The 15,116-nt window shown below is 48.6% G+C and overlaps 2 protein-coding genes across 2 annotated transcripts; one reads left to right on the plus strand and one right to left on the minus strand.

The window, feature by feature from the left end:
- Nucleotides 1–364: 364 nt before the first annotated feature.
- SYNE4 (spectrin repeat containing, nuclear envelope family member 4) lies at nucleotides 365–4,157 on the plus strand. Its single transcript, XM_006867407.1, has 6 exons — nucleotides 365–489; nucleotides 687–819; nucleotides 1,315–1,446; nucleotides 1,827–2,033; nucleotides 3,816–3,874; nucleotides 3,995–4,157. The coding sequence occupies exons 1-6, from the start codon at nucleotides 365–367 to the stop codon at nucleotides 4,155–4,157; spliced, it is 819 nt and encodes a 272-aa protein (XP_006867469.1).
- A 5,826-nt stretch (nucleotides 4,158–9,983) lies between these two features.
- SDHAF1 (succinate dehydrogenase complex assembly factor 1) lies at nucleotides 9,984–10,322 on the minus strand. The gene has a single exon (XM_006867337.1). It carries the CDS (start codon nucleotides 10,320–10,322, stop codon nucleotides 9,984–9,986), a length of 339 nt encoding a protein of 112 aa, XP_006867399.1.
- Nucleotides 10,323–15,116: the final 4,794 nt, after the last annotated feature.

The following is a 15,116-nucleotide window of genomic DNA, read 5'->3' on the forward strand; positions in this document are numbered from 1 at the left end:
TTAGTTTTAAATTTTGGGGGGTGGGGGCCAGAGGTTTGGGTTCCTTTGGGACACTGCATCAAATGGACAGGTTGTAGGATTATATATATCCAGAACCTTTTAAGAATGGAGTGGGGTGGGTTGGGAAGTTCAGCTGTTGACCTGGGAAGGAAGGAGTTAATTGGCGCTGCTATTACCTGAGCTGGGCGTCAGATTACCTGGGTCCAGGTTCCACTTGGGCGGGGTGGAGTCTAGCTTGCATCTGGACTTCTGACTGTTATCTAGCCTAGGTAAGTTCTGCTGAGGAGGACTTGGGAGACATTTGTGGCTAGGGAGTGGACTCTCACTGGGGGTTCCTTACCTGTGTATCCCCAGGTCCCCAGCTATGGCCCTGTCCTTACCTCCAGACCCTACACCCCTATCAGAGCCCCCTGTCCACCCCCGTGGAGCCCCTATGGAACTGGACGTTGCTGGAGACACCACCTGCTCTGCATCTGCAGAGAGAATCAGGTGAGGGCAGGAGCTTTTGAAACTTGGGTCCCAAGAAAGTAGACAGGGAAGAGCCCTTTGAGGGTACAAAGTGTCTTGGCTTCATCCCCTGGGGATGTGAGAGGTAGCTAGGGATGCAGTGGTGGTAGGGGAGGGGAATGGCAAATGGGAGCATGGAGACTCACCCAGAGACCCGTCCAATGCCCCCTACCTCCTAGGCCAGGGCAGGACTCCTTGGACCCTCTTGAGCATTTCCAGGGTGGGCTGAGAGGTGCTGAGTCTGCCACCAGCGCTCCCAGGTTTCCAACCCCCTTTTCTTATGAGGATACAGCTGGAGGTAGACACTATGAGGTGAGCTCAGGTGACCCAGGCTTTTTGTGCCAGCCCCTACTTCCTCTTTGCCCGCCACGCCTTTGCTCCCTGCACCCCCTACCCCAAATCTAACTTCCACTGGGGATAAGGTGATGATTCTGGAAAATACCGGACATGTATCAGGGAGGGACACTGGGACACTGAAGGGCATAGAGAAATAGCTCTTTATCAACCAGTATAAAAATATTTCAACATTTTTCCAAGTGGGAGAGAAGCATTTCAACATGGGACAGTCCCGTCACTCCCTCTCTCTAAACCACCAGGCCCAACCATGTCCAAGTTTCTGGAAGCCTTGATAACCAAGAGACCTTGAACTAGAGGTCCCCAAGTCTGGAACTGCCCTACCCTGACACAGACCTAGAGAAGGACTCTAATGCAGATAAATTGTCCAGAAGGAAGAAACCTGCAAAATGGTGAGGCAGTAGGGGTCTTGGTTAGCACCCTGACCCAGATTCTGCCCCCTCTATTTCTTAGCACCTCATATCTGGCTGTGAGCAGCAAAGCGGGGAGTATGCTTATTTGACCTGGATCGAGGCCTGGGACCTGGGGTACCAACCGAGTGGGATGGTCCAGCTGCAGGTAGGTGGACGGGAGGCCAAGATGTGGGTAGGTGGGCAGGACCCCAGGGTGGGTACGAGCTCCCTGGAGTGGTAAGTAAGAGCTTGGTACATGTTCTGAGTCTTTGGATAGGAAATGGGGGATGTTACTGGAGATAGCAAGTCTCTGGGCCCCATAGTGTGTGTGTGAGGGAGGAGCGGGGAGTGGTGTCCAACCATGTGTCCCCAGGTCCCGTGGCTGACCTCTGAGCAGCTGGCACTCAGCGGGGTGTTGGTACAGGGGAGTGGACTTCAGATCTGGGCATCCCTGGAGTAGGTCCTCAGCCCACTGGGACAGTGTCTTCTGGTGGTTGTGGCACTTGCAGGCCACCCTGGCAGCCTCCCATCCAGCCCCTGTCCCAACCCCATGACCTCTGTCTTCTGATCCAGGTGTTTGAGGAGACTGACAGACCAGACCAGGACATGGAGGCTGATGGGGACTCAGATGGGCTGGTTGGTCTCACCACCCCTGCAGAACTGGAGTGGGACCCAGCGGGGGATCTTGGGCTGCTGAGCCAAAAAGCAGCGTGGACGCCAGGGACCCCATGTGAGCTATGTGGCCATAGGAGCTCCCAGGTCAGGGGACAAGACCTGGAGGTGAGAACGGGAGCACCCCCCACCAGATACCATAGGGCACCTCTGTGTGCCTCCTAGCAGGGCATCAAGGAGGCCTTGATGTCTCTGTCTCCTGGGATCTTTGTCTGTCTTGGAGGCTCAGTGTTTTTCTTGCTCCTTCCATGTGTCTCTTGTGTTTCCCTGTTTCCCTCTCCCAGCGTGCTCTTCTCTCTCTCTCGGTCCTCAGCTTCATATCCTCTCACTCTCCCCATCACTTACTATAACTACCGTAACCACCTGGCTCTTTTTCAAACATGCTAAATCCACTCTCATCTCCGAGTCCCCAGATGCAGCACCAACTCACCTCCTCATTGCATCCCAGGCTCGACCCACAGGTCACTTCTCCTGGCCACCACACACCACCACTCCTTTGCATCTTTCTATTTTTCTAACAGCGCTGACCACATCTTGACATTATGCATTTATTTCTTGCTTAGTTTTTGGTTTCTCTTGGAATGCAAACTCCGTGGAGGCCAGGATGTTGTCTATTTCCACTTCTACTGTGTCCCTAGCTCCAAAACCAGTACCTGGAATGTAATAGGCCCTCATTAATATTTGTTGAATGAATAAATAGTCTCCTCTCTCAGTTCTTTGGCTCTGTTCCTATCTTTGCTTCTCCCCAGAATCTCATCTCAAGGCCCTATCCAACCTTGTGTCTCTTTGTCACTGGCTCTCTAAGCATCCCAGACTTTTCTTCTCACAGGACATGCACATGCTCATAATGGGCCTTAGCCAAGGGAAACACTTACCAGCTCACCAAAGATATTCTGTGATCCAGAATCCTCAGGTAAGCTAGCTCTCAACCAGGTCTATCTCTCAGAAAAGGGGCAGAAAACTAACCCAAACTGAATTACATACAAAAAAAGTTGTTGTTTTTGTTTTGGGGTGTTTCATTGCTCGTTTGTTTTCATGTAACTGAGAAGTCCAATGACTGCTGAATTCAGGACCTAGTCCTAGTGCGGTGCTGTAGGATCAGCAATGGACTGTGAACCACAAGGTTGGCAGTTCAAACCCATCAGCTGCTCCTTGGAAACCCTAGACCGGGTCGCTGTGAGGGCTCAGTCCCACCCTCTCTGAGCAGCACTTGCCCTAAGGTGGCTTCCCTCTCAGAACACAAGCACTGGCCCAGCAGCTACACACTCTCCACTGGCTTCCCCATCGTAGGGGAAGAAGCCTGCCTCTCACTTCATCAGCAATCCAAGTCCCAGGCTGACTCCAGTTGCCCTGCGTGAGGACTCTGTACTCTGACCCACAGTGGTCAGGTTGGTGGAGTCATCTGATTGGCCAGACCTGGACCACATGTCCAATCATGGGAGGTTGGGGGAAGTGTAGAGTCAGCTGTACCTGAAGTGGGCTGGCTGCCCAGGAAAAAAGGGGATTGAATATAGGGCAAGCACAAACAAAATATGGAGCTGTTCTAAGGACAGAAGGGGTGCTAGGGAAGGAGGACAAAGCCCAGTCCTGTAGGTCTACAATCCAAAGCAATCCACTGCCATTGAGTTGATTCTGACTCAACACAGCGACCCCAGAGGACAGGTTAGAACTGCTCCTTAGGGTTTCTGAAGCTGCAAATCATTACGGAAGCAGAGTGCCTCATCTTTCTCCCACCGAGTGGCTGGTGGGCTTGAACTGCTGACCTTGTAGTTAGCAGTCCAACGCTTAACCCATGAGGGCTCCTTAGGTCTACTGTAGCAAGGGAAAATAGGCACGAAACACCATTTCCACCCACTCATCCGGCTGCCGTCTGCTGTCTACCATTATTAGCACAAGAATATGCAAGCGTCCCTCAGCCCTCAGGATGTGATACAGAAGGTGGATCTTGGGTGAGCTGCCTAGGAGGTGGGCTGGGGCGGTGTGGGGAGGGGGTGTGTGGGGGGTGACAGACAGGGTTCTGGGGCAGTCCACCTGTATCTCTAACTCCGTATTTCCCTTTCCCTTTGCAGAACCCCTGCACAGGAATCCACATGGCCTCTGATCTTCTTCCTCTTCCTCTTTCTGCTGTGTGCCATATTGCTCTTGGCAGGGGGCCTCTGCAGCTTTCACACCCGACTGACCAGGACACCTTACCTGGTGCTCAGTTATGTCAACGGTGCCCCCCCAACCTGAGTACACGACCTGGACATGTGTAATAAATGGTGCAGTCAAATGGTGTGTGAGGATATTGGGTGCTTGAACACTCAGAATCTAGGAGAGAGGGGCCCTGGTGTGTCTGGACAAAGAACAGAGAACTTGTAAATTAGCTTGTCTGGGCTTGGGGTCCCCTAAAACCTGAGACAAGATTCAGGCACAAGTTATTTTCGAGATGATCTAGGAAAATGGGCAGGAGAGTGAGGAAGCGGGGAGCCAGTACTGGCTGAGTGAATGGGCTGGTTGCTGCTCTGGGTACTTGGGGACCATCCCCTGGGGTTCTCGAGGAGCCTTGTAGAACATGCTGGAAGTTGTTCCAGCCACAGGGTGAGGCAGCGGTGGCACTGCTGTAAGAGCTTTCAGCCTTCACTGAGGACTGACTGTAGAGATGCTAACTCGCCTGCGCCCTGACCTGGCCTGCCTCTGAAGACTCCCAGGCAAAGCAGCACGTGTGCTGGCCACAGGAAGCTAGCAGCACGACAGGGGGACAGGGGGAGTTCAGGAGACGTGGACAAGCTGCCAACAGCAAGTGCTCTACTCAGACACAGACATTGTATGTGTCGAGCTTCTGGGCTGGGCCATGATTGGCCCCAAACTCCAGAATCAAACCCTGGACAAGTCTGCCATCGAGTCAATTCCTACTCATAGAGACCCTATCAGACAGAGAACGGCCCCTAGGGTCTTCAAGGCTGTAAATCTTCCCAGGAGCAGACTACAGCTTTCTCCTGCAGAGTGGTTGCTGAGTTCAAACCACCAGCTCTTTGGTCAGCAGCCGAGCTCTTTAACCATTGTCCCACTGGGGCGCCTTCTTACTGCCCTACAACTGTGAAACCCCTCTTCCTCAGCCTAGATGGTCAGGGCTTAGTGCTAGAGTCCAAGGACACTTGGTGGTGCTGTGCATTAGGCTGTTAACCACCAGGTCAGCAGTTCAAACTCACCATCCGACTCGTGGGAGCAAGATGAGGCTCTTTGGTCCCATAAAGACTTCCAGTCTTGGAAAACCTAGGTAGGGTCCCCCTAGGAGCTGGAACCAAGCTGATGGCTGTGAGTCTGGGTTTGGTTTAGTCCTGGAGTCCAGTGCCCAGCCTTGGATCTCTAAGGGCTTAAGGTACTGGCACAAGAGATCGAGCAGGATCTGACTCCAAAGCAGAGGCAGGAGCGCTGAGCTGGATGCCTGTGTATGCTCTGAACACAGATCCGCTCTCCTTTACTTCTCACAAGCACCCAGGATGTGACCTCAGTGAACAGCATGAAACAGAAAGTCTCCTCAGCCTAAGTCCACCCCCACTGTTGGAACACAGCTAGGGTTTGAAGTCAGTGGTGGTGGTGGTGGGTAGAACCTCCATCCAGAGTCTCAGCCTAGTGTTTGGGGAGAGTCAGACTCTAGGACGAGGTCCTGTCTCTGCCTTCTCTCATTGAGTTTATATGTGAATTCCTCATCTTGGCCCCTACAACAAGGACAAGTGTGACATCAAAGACTAGTGTGTTCTTTACAGGGTCAGCACTTAACCCAATGGCCGTCTTTCTGTAAGAGCTGAGGGAGGCTGTTGAGATTTGTGTTTCAGGCTACTTTATAAAGATGAACTAGGCTATGTTTTCTTGTATCACAGCATGCTGGGTCAGAGTCAACTCCAAGGTTGTCTACTTTCTTCTCACATGCTTCTAAGTTCAGAAATGTTCTAAATACCACTAATGACATAAGAGGCTTCTAATAACTTACAGTGAGGGAGAACCCCCGCCCACCGAGATGGACTGACACAGGGGCAGTAGCCATGGACTCAAACAATTGTGAGGACAGTGCAGGACCGGGCAGTTACTGTGTTCTGTTGTGCATAAGCTCACTACGAGTCAGAACTGACTCCATGGCACCCAACAACCACATAGTGAATAGAGAGAACCTCACAAAAGTAGATATGTATTTGAGGCCATATTATAAGTGGTTATACACGGGAATTTTAAAAGCATGAGACTAAACTATTCCTTATATGATTTGACAGCCTCATAGCAACATACAGGTGGTGGTTCAAGCCCACTCTGTGGATCACGGAAGAAAGGCCTGGTGATCTGCTTCTATGAAGATTAGAGCCAAGATTATAGAAAACCCTGTGGAGCAGCTCTAGTCTGTAACACACGTTTACGTGAGTCAGAACTGACCTGACAGCCATGGGCTTGGCTGTGTTTTTCAGTAATAAAGAGGATTGTACAATATTCCATTAGCCTTTTTTTTTTAATTGATTACATGCTGAGTGATACTATTTTGGAAATATTGAATTAAATAGACTATTCATAAAATCATGACAATTATTTTCACGTGTTCAGTGTGCCTACCAGAAAACTGAAGGAGGCCTGATGGCACAGTGGATTGCTAACTACAAAGTCAGTGGTTCAAACCCAAGCGAGAAAGATAAGGCTTCCTGCGCCTGTCAAGATTTGTAGTCTCAGAACAGTTCTACCCTACAGGGTCACTAGCAGTCCAAATCGACACACTGGCAGCGGGAGTGGGTGACTAGAAAAACGTTCAATTACATTGGACAGAACTGCTCTCGAAGTTTGTGTGGCTCATTTCCTCACTATAATCTGCTATAATGACATAATTATAATGGCAGTGTAGTTTGGTGTTTGGTGTTTTTTTTCATTCACTAAGCACCAACGTGGGACTCCTGGTGTGGCGCTGTAGGACCAGCATTGGACTGTAAACCACAAGGTCAGCAGTTCAAATCCTCGGAAAGCCTATACAGGGTTGCTGTAAGTCAGAACCGACTCAACGGCACTTAACTAGCAGCAGCATCAACTGGAGTCCTGGTGGAGCACTGTAGGATAAGCACGGGAATGTTAACCGCAAGGCTGGGGTTCAAACTCACCAGCTGCTCCTCGAACACCCTATCCAGGGTCTCTGTGAGTCAGAACCTACTCTATGGTGGGTTGGCCCCCTGATGCCTTCCTCTGCCACCAGATTTAAACTGTACTCCCCCTTTTCCCCCGTACTTTTCTCTGCAGTATTGCCTCTGATCTACTACATATAGATCACTTAGCTGTTTATTTATTGTCCACATCCCCTCACCTCACTAAAATGTCAGCTCCACAGGGATGAGGATTTCATAGCCTTTTTTGTCCACTACCACATTCCTGCTTCCTTGGCATGGTGGCTGCGGCTCAGACCTCACTGTGATTGTGAGGCTGGTGCAGGACGGGGCAGTGTTTTGTTCTGTTGTGCACAGGGTTGCTATGAGTTGGAATGGATTCAGCAGCACCAAACAACAACAGGGGGCACTATGGATCAGGGCTACAAAACACAGGATCCTAGAGTGTCTTGGACAAGTACGAAAGGATGGGTATTTATTTCCACTTCCTGTGACCAAGATCAGGGGTGGGGAACCAGCCCGAGGGCCGTATAAGACCCGTGAAATTATTTGGTCTGCCTCCTCTGCCAAGGCAACCGCAGTAGCAGCCAACACATTGTATTAAGTGCCATCAAGTCGGTTCCTATGAATAGTGACCCTGTCTGTATAGGATTTCTGAGGAGTGCCTGGGGAGCTTGAACCGCTGACTTTGAGGTTCAAACCAAGCTTGCGGTCCAGCGCCTTAACCCGCAGTGCCACTCCAGGACTCCAGCCATCCTATTAGGGTTGAGTTAATTAATGCTTGACCAAATATAGCAGGTTAATCTTTAAGCTGCTAATTTTGTATGGCCTGCAAATGCTGTTATACATTTTGGCAGAAAAAAAAAGGTGATAAAAATCCTAGCTTACACTTGCGGTTGGACTCACCAGCCGGGTTTGGGAAGATGGAAATGTTAGGTTTTGTGAAACACTGCAAAGGGCCTGAAGGTCCCTCAGGGATGACCTGCCAGGCTCCCTCCACTTGACCTCGCCTTCATTGTTGTTAAGTGCCTTAAGTCAGTTCTGACTCACAGCGACAGGGTTTTTGAAGAGTGACTGCTGAGTTTGAACCGCCGACCTGTGGTCTAGTGCTTATCCCACAGCACCACACCTGACCATTAAGGAGTCAACTGGAATCTCTCTGGGATCAAGCCCAGATGAATCTCTTCCTTGGATGTGCCCAGAACAGAGAACTTTGCTGCTTCAACCAACTGACTAGTCCAGAGGGTCCCAGAGGATAAGAGATGTCTCCCTACACCCATCCTCTCCCAGGTCATTTACAGACATGTGTGAACTGCCTCTTAAAAAACCTCCATCAGTTCTGTCTCTTATTTTGGTGAGTAGCACCTGGGATATTAAAAGCACGTGAGTGGCTGTGTAAGGTGCAGCTATTGATTTCTCCATATGAAGAAGACTGATGGGAATTCAAGATGCTTGGAATCAATTTGTCCAACAGAGTAATGGAACATGTGACCATCAGTCTCCATGGCTCTGAGACCAGAAGAACTAGATGGTGCCTCGCTACCACTACCAACTGCCCTGAAAGGGAACACAGCAGAAGGTCTTGGACACAGTGGCAGAATGTGGGGAATAAAATTCACATTAAAAAAAAAGCTTACTGTTCAGAAAGAAACTGAAGGAAGCTGAAACTATGGCCCTTCACTACCCTTAGGTCTGGAAAGGAACTCACCGGTGGCCCAACTTCCAGCCAAGCAGTAGATAGGTATATAGGGGGAGGGGGGGGCACCACTAGTAAGGTCTGCTCATTATGAATAAGGAAACAGTCAACCATTCAAACTCAAAAGGGCAACATTTACCTAAGGACAAAGTTGAGAAGGGATGGGAAGGTGGGTGGAATGCAAATAGGAAGCACTGGGAGGAAGCTTGGAGGGGTTACAATCACTGAGAGGACACACAGTATGTGATTTGTTGAATGTAAAGCTGATGATCTTGGTTGTAAACCTTCACGCAGTTCACAATGGTAGTGGTGGTGGTGGTTTTGTGCCGTGGAGTTGGTTCCGACCCATAGCGACCCTGTACAAGGTCTCCGAGGCTGTAAATCTTTACGGGAGCAGAAAGCCTCATTTCTCCCTCGTTTCTCCCGCGGAACAGCTGGGAGTTTCCAACTGCTGACCTTGCGGTTCGCAGCCCGATTCGTAACCACTACGCTACCAGAGGTCCTTGTAAGTCACAATAGAACGTAAAAAAAAAACCCCTAAAACTCCATCACTTAATTCACAATAAAAGTTAAAAACATTAAAAAGAAAATCTTCAGACAAAAAAAAAATTCTTAAGACCACTAACAGGAAGTACGAACATCCTTAATTTTTATTCCTTTTGTTCAATAGCCCTGGGTGTGTGTGTGCAGGGACTGTAGAGGGAGATTGCAGGGGACTTGAGATGGTCAGTGGGAGTGAATAACTTCTAACTCCTTCCTACCCGGTCCTGGTTTGTCACAAATAATGAGGGTGTGTGATTCCCAAAGAGGGGTTACGGGATTCTCACCATCCATCCAAGTATCTTCCCAAACTCTTATCAGCAAAAAGTCAAATACGGGAAACAAAAGCGCCACCTTGCGGATCCGGAGGGTGCTTATGTTCTCAGGGATCAAGACGGATGTGTCGGCCTCTCTTTGTCCCTAGGGTGGGATCTCTGCTCCCCAGGCCTTTAGGTAAAGGAGTTCTCAACTTGTCAAAGTCCAGCCAGCGGGCACCCGGGCCCACCCCAAGCCCTCCAGCCGGAAGTTTGGCTGGTCACCTAGCAACCGAATCTCTCGCAGTCCATCACGGGCTCTTTGCCTCATCTCACCCCACCCATGCCGTCGGAAGAGCTCTCGATTCCCTTAAATGGTTGAGTTAGGCTCTTAAGACTTCCAACCTTCTGTTAGGTTCCAGCTCCCGACCGTCAGGTGGAGTGGGCTCTTCTGTCACCGTCCATTAGGCGGTGTCTCCGGTGCCCTGGCGCCTTCGGGCAGCCTCCTTGGATTGTTACTGTCGTCGGGCAGGGTGTCCACATCGCCAGGCTCTCCGGAAGGACGTATGAAGGCGCCCATAGCTTTGGCGTGGCCCGAGCGTAGCAGCTGGAGCTGGCGCCGTCCACGGCGATACAAGTACTCGATGCGCAGCACGTCGGAGCGTGGCAGACTGGCGTGTTGTCGGAACTCGGCGCGCACCCTAGCCTCAGCGCCCGGCTTTCCGCGCCCGGCGCGCAGGAGCTCGCGGTACAGGCTAAGAACTTGTCTCTGCAGCCGGCTAGGCCGGCTCATGGCGGCGGGTGGAGAGTGGTCGCACACCACGAACTCCACAGGAACCTCAGCAGCACAGTTCCGAAAAGCTAGACGGCCCCCAAACGCACACTTCCGCTCTATGCGTCCCTTCTTTCTGAAAGTCTCCGCCTCCCGCCGAGCGCCTTCCGGTGCTGCCTCGCCCGATTGGCTAGTGAAACCGATTGCTCGCAAAGGGGAGGGAATAAGGGGCGGAGCTTCTAGTTCTCTGGCTTAAATCACCGTCTCATAGAAATCGGTGTCCTTGAGGGGACTGTAGTTTGGGGGAATTGGTCCCTTCAGACTCGTGGGAGAAAGAAAGGGGTAGGCACTTGGAATTTAGGACTTAGGTCAGAGGGGCGAGAGGGTCTTAATCTAGTTACTGGGTGCGAGAGGAGTAGGGAGCTGGAGGTTTGGTCCCAAGGACGAGGCAGGGAGAAAGCTGGCACACGCAAGTTTCTGTTATAAGTTATTAAAACCATCTCGGGAAGCTCTAAGCGTTTCTCTCCCAGGGCTGGTCTAAATCCGAGAGGGTAGGGTCACATGAGATCGTGGACCACAACGGCACGATTCGTTTTTCGGTGCGGTAGGGAGATTAGTAGAGAGTGGGCGCTAGCCTGTACGCAGGGCGTTGGGCTGGTGGCGCCCTCTGCTGGCAGGAATCGGCTCTGAGCTCCCAAATCCCTGGGCGGGAACTGAACAGCACCTGCTGTTGAAGCTCCGAGTCCGGTACGCACGGAACCAGCTATCTATGCTGGTGACCCGAAGCCCTCTAGGAAACATCAGATCGTCGGCCGCAACTCCGTTGTAGTTCCGGAAGGCCATCCGGAGGTGTCCTCGCAGCTCCGGGAAGGCTCGCAGGAGCATTGGGGACCCTACGATGACAACACCCCAGCCCTCCGCCAAGAGCACGGCCTCGCCCCTGCATACCTGGGCCGGAAACCGCGTAGAACGCCTGTTCACCTGTGTCGGGGAGGGGGAAAGAGGAAGGCACGTCAGGGCCAGGGTATCGGGGGCGGGTCTGGGAATCACGCAGGCAGGGTTAGGGGAGCCTTAGAAATCGAGAATCCTTTCCCGTGTATCTATCTGAAATACACTCTCAGGTCTCTTCTAGAAGAATAAAGTCTGGGATTTGCTTTTATATTCTTTGTTGTTGTTGTTAGGTGCCATCGCTTTAGCACGAACAGAACAAAAAGGGCGGAAAAGATGAAATAAGGAATGGCAAGATATTTGTAACTGTTTAAGAGTGATGGGTTCACGGGGCTTCATAACACTATTGTCTTGTGTAATGCTTACAAATCTCGATAGTAGCCACTTCAATAAAATGGAGTTCTAAGGAAACAACGTCTCTGGAATTTATTAAATCTCTCTCACCCGTATCTTCACAACCGGATAATTGTTTCATGAGCACTTACTATGTGCCAAGCGCTATTCTAAAGTGTTTTTAAATGGGGAATCCTGACGTGGCACTGTAGGATAAGCACCGGACTGCAAGGTAGGTTTGAACCTCAAGGTCAGCGGTTCAAACTTACCATTCGCTCCTCGGAAACTCTTTACTGGGTCGCTATGAGTAGGAACCTACTCCACGGCACTTAACAATAACAAATAGATTTATTTCAGAATCCCTGGTGGCACTGCGGTTTAAGCAGTCGCCGATTCAAATGCACTCCTTGGGAGAAGGATTAAGCTGTCTGTTGCTGTAAATACAGTCTTGGAAACCCTATGGAGCACTTCTGCTATGTCCTATAGCGTCTTTTAGAGCTGAAACCGACACAACGGCAGTGGGATTGATTTGCTTTGATGTGTTTATTTTACAAAAATGTTTTGTAAAATCATTTTTCATAAAACGTTTACATCATTTACAATTGCTTTATTAAGTATTAAGTAGCTATTGGTGTATTATAAGCATTGCTCTTTACTGTGGAGTTGATTCGGACTCACTCTATACAGTTTCTGAGGCTGTAAATCTTCATGGGAGCAGAAGACCTGGTATTTCTCTTGCAGAGTGACTCGTGGATTTGAACTGCTAACCTGTGGTTAGCAGTCCAACTCATAACCCACTATGCCACCAGGATGCTGTCATGTTAAGTAATTGTTGTATAGGATTTCCAAAGAGCAGTGGGTTTGAACTGCTGACCTGTGATTCCCAGTCCAGTGCTAATCTTACAGCGTCACACCAGGAGTCTATTTTAAGTAATTGTTGTGATGTGCTGTTGAGTGGGTTTCTACTCATAGCGACCTTGTATAGGGTTCCTGAGGCTTTAAATCTTTCTGGAAACAGAAAGCCTCATCTTTCTCTTGTGGAGCTACTGGCAGGCTCCAACTGTGGACCTTGTAATTTGCAGTCCAATGCTTATTATATGGAACCACTGCATTCTCATTTAAAATAATGTTGTTGTTTTGTGCCGTCGAGTCGGTTCCGACCCATAGTGGCCCTGTCTAGGGTTTCTGAGGAGCTTTACCTGCCAACCTTGCAGTTCAAATGGCTTTGCAGTCTGGTGCATTAACCCACAGCGCCACCCCAGCACTCCATTTTAAGTAATAGTGCTATTTAATTCTCACAACACTCTGACAAGATAGTTCTACAGTTGTTATTGTTAAGTGCCATTGAGTTGGTTCCGACCCACAGTGACCCTGTATAGTGTTTCCAAGGCTGTAAATAGTTTTACAGTACTATTTGCCTTTTACAGTTTAGGAAACTGAGGCCCACAGAAGTAATATACCTTGCCCAGGTTCATACTCATGTGTCAGTTTGTTGTACTGTGGTGGCTTGTGTGTGGCTGTGATGCTGGAAGCTAGACCACCGGTGTTTTATAAACCAGCAGAGTGACCTATGGTGGACAGGGTTTCATTGGAGCTTCCAGCCTAAGGCAGACTAGGAAGAGGGAAAGGTAGGCTACTTCTGAATGGTTAGCTACTGAAAACCTTATGAACTGCAGTCTGGGGCATAAACCCACAGCATCATACCAGAACTCCTCAAGGTAGAGTTGACTATGATGATGTGATGGATCAAAGCTTTCAGGACCTTCCTTTGCTGATGGGGCACAACTCTAAATGAGGAGAAACAGCTGCAAACATTCATTAACAATTGGAATGTAGAATTACAAAGTACGAAGCTAGGAAAATTGGAAGTTGTCAAAAATGAAATGGAACACATAAAAATCAATATCCTAGGCATTAGTAGTGAACTGAAATGGACAAGTATTGACCTGTGGCGCTATGCGTTAATGCACTGGATCACAAGGTCGGTTTGAAATGCAAGGTCAGTGGTTCAAACTCAGCAGCTGCTCCTTGGAAACCCTTCACTGGGTCACTATGAGTTGGAAGCAATTCGACAACACTTAACAATAACAACAACAATAACAGCATAATTTATTACACTGGGAATTAAAAATTGAAGAGGAATGGTGTATTCATCATCAAAAAAGAGTATTTTTTAAAAGAAAAGAGCGTTTCAAGATGCATCTTGAAGTACAATGCTGTCTGTGATGGGAAACCATCCATATGCCTGCAAGGAAGACCAATTAACACTCTTATTGTTAAAATTTACATATCACCCTTTAAAGCCAATGATGATGAAATTGAAGATTTCTACCAACTTCTTTAATGAGAAATTGATCAAATTTATAATCAAGATGCATTGATAATTACTGGTGTTTGAAATGCAAAAGGTAGAAAACAAGAAAGATAAGTATTTGGAAAACATGGCTTTGATGCTAGAAATGATGCTGGAGATCGCATGATAGAATTTTGCAGGACCAATTGTTTTATTCATGGCAAATACTTTTTTCCAATAACATAAATGGTGATTATACACATGGTGTCAAGTGTGGCGGCGGTAGTGAGGTTGGCCCAGGATCGGACATTGTTTTGTTCTGCTGTGCATGGGGTCGCTATGAGTCCGACTCGATGGTACCTGACAACAACAACATACACATGGACTTCACCAGATGGAAAATGCAGGAATCAAGTCTACATCTTTGGGAAGAGATGATGAAGTTCAGCAGCAGCTGAAACAAAGCTAGGGGCTGACTGTGGGGCAGATCATCAATTGCTCATATGCAAGTTTAGGCTGAAGCTAAAGAAAATTAAAACAAGTTCATTAGAACAAAAATATGACCTTGAATATATCCCACCTGAATTGAGAGACTTCTTCAAGAACAGACTTGACGCAGATCAGAGAATTTGTGGGATGACATCAAGAATATAATCCATGAAGAAAGCTAAAGGCCACTAAAAAGGAAAGAAAGAAAAGACAAAAGCAGATGTCAGAAGAGACTCTGAAACTTACTCTTGAAATAGTGAAGGTAAAGCAACTGGAAGAAATGATGAAAAGAGCTGAACAGAAAATTTCAAAGGGCAGCTCAAGAATGCAAAGTAAAATGAAATGTTCAAAGACCTGGAGTTATAAAACCAAAAGGGAAGAACACGTTCAGCGTATCTCAAGCTGAAAGAACTGAAGAAAAAAATCAAGCCTTGGGTTGCAATATTGAAGGGCAAAATATTGAATGACACTGAAAACATCAAAAAGAATGGGAGGAATACACAGTCTTTGTACCAAAAAGAATTGGCTGTGGTTCAGTCATTTCAAAGGGTACTATATGATCAAGAACCAATGATATTAAGGGAAGAGGTCCAAGCTGTACTGAAGGAATTGGCAACAAATAAGACTGTAGGGATTGAGGCAATACAAATAGATATGTTTCAACCAACTGATGCAGCCTTGAAGGTGTTCACTCATCTATGCCAACAAATTTGGAAAACAACTACAGTCGATTGGAAGAGATCCATATTTGT

This window comes from Chrysochloris asiatica, unplaced genomic scaffold, assembly GCF_000296735.1.
Source record: "Chrysochloris asiatica unplaced genomic scaffold, ChrAsi1.0 scaffold00104, whole genome shotgun sequence".
Taxonomy (NCBI): Eukaryota; Metazoa; Chordata; class Mammalia; order Afrosoricida; family Chrysochloridae; genus Chrysochloris; species Chrysochloris asiatica.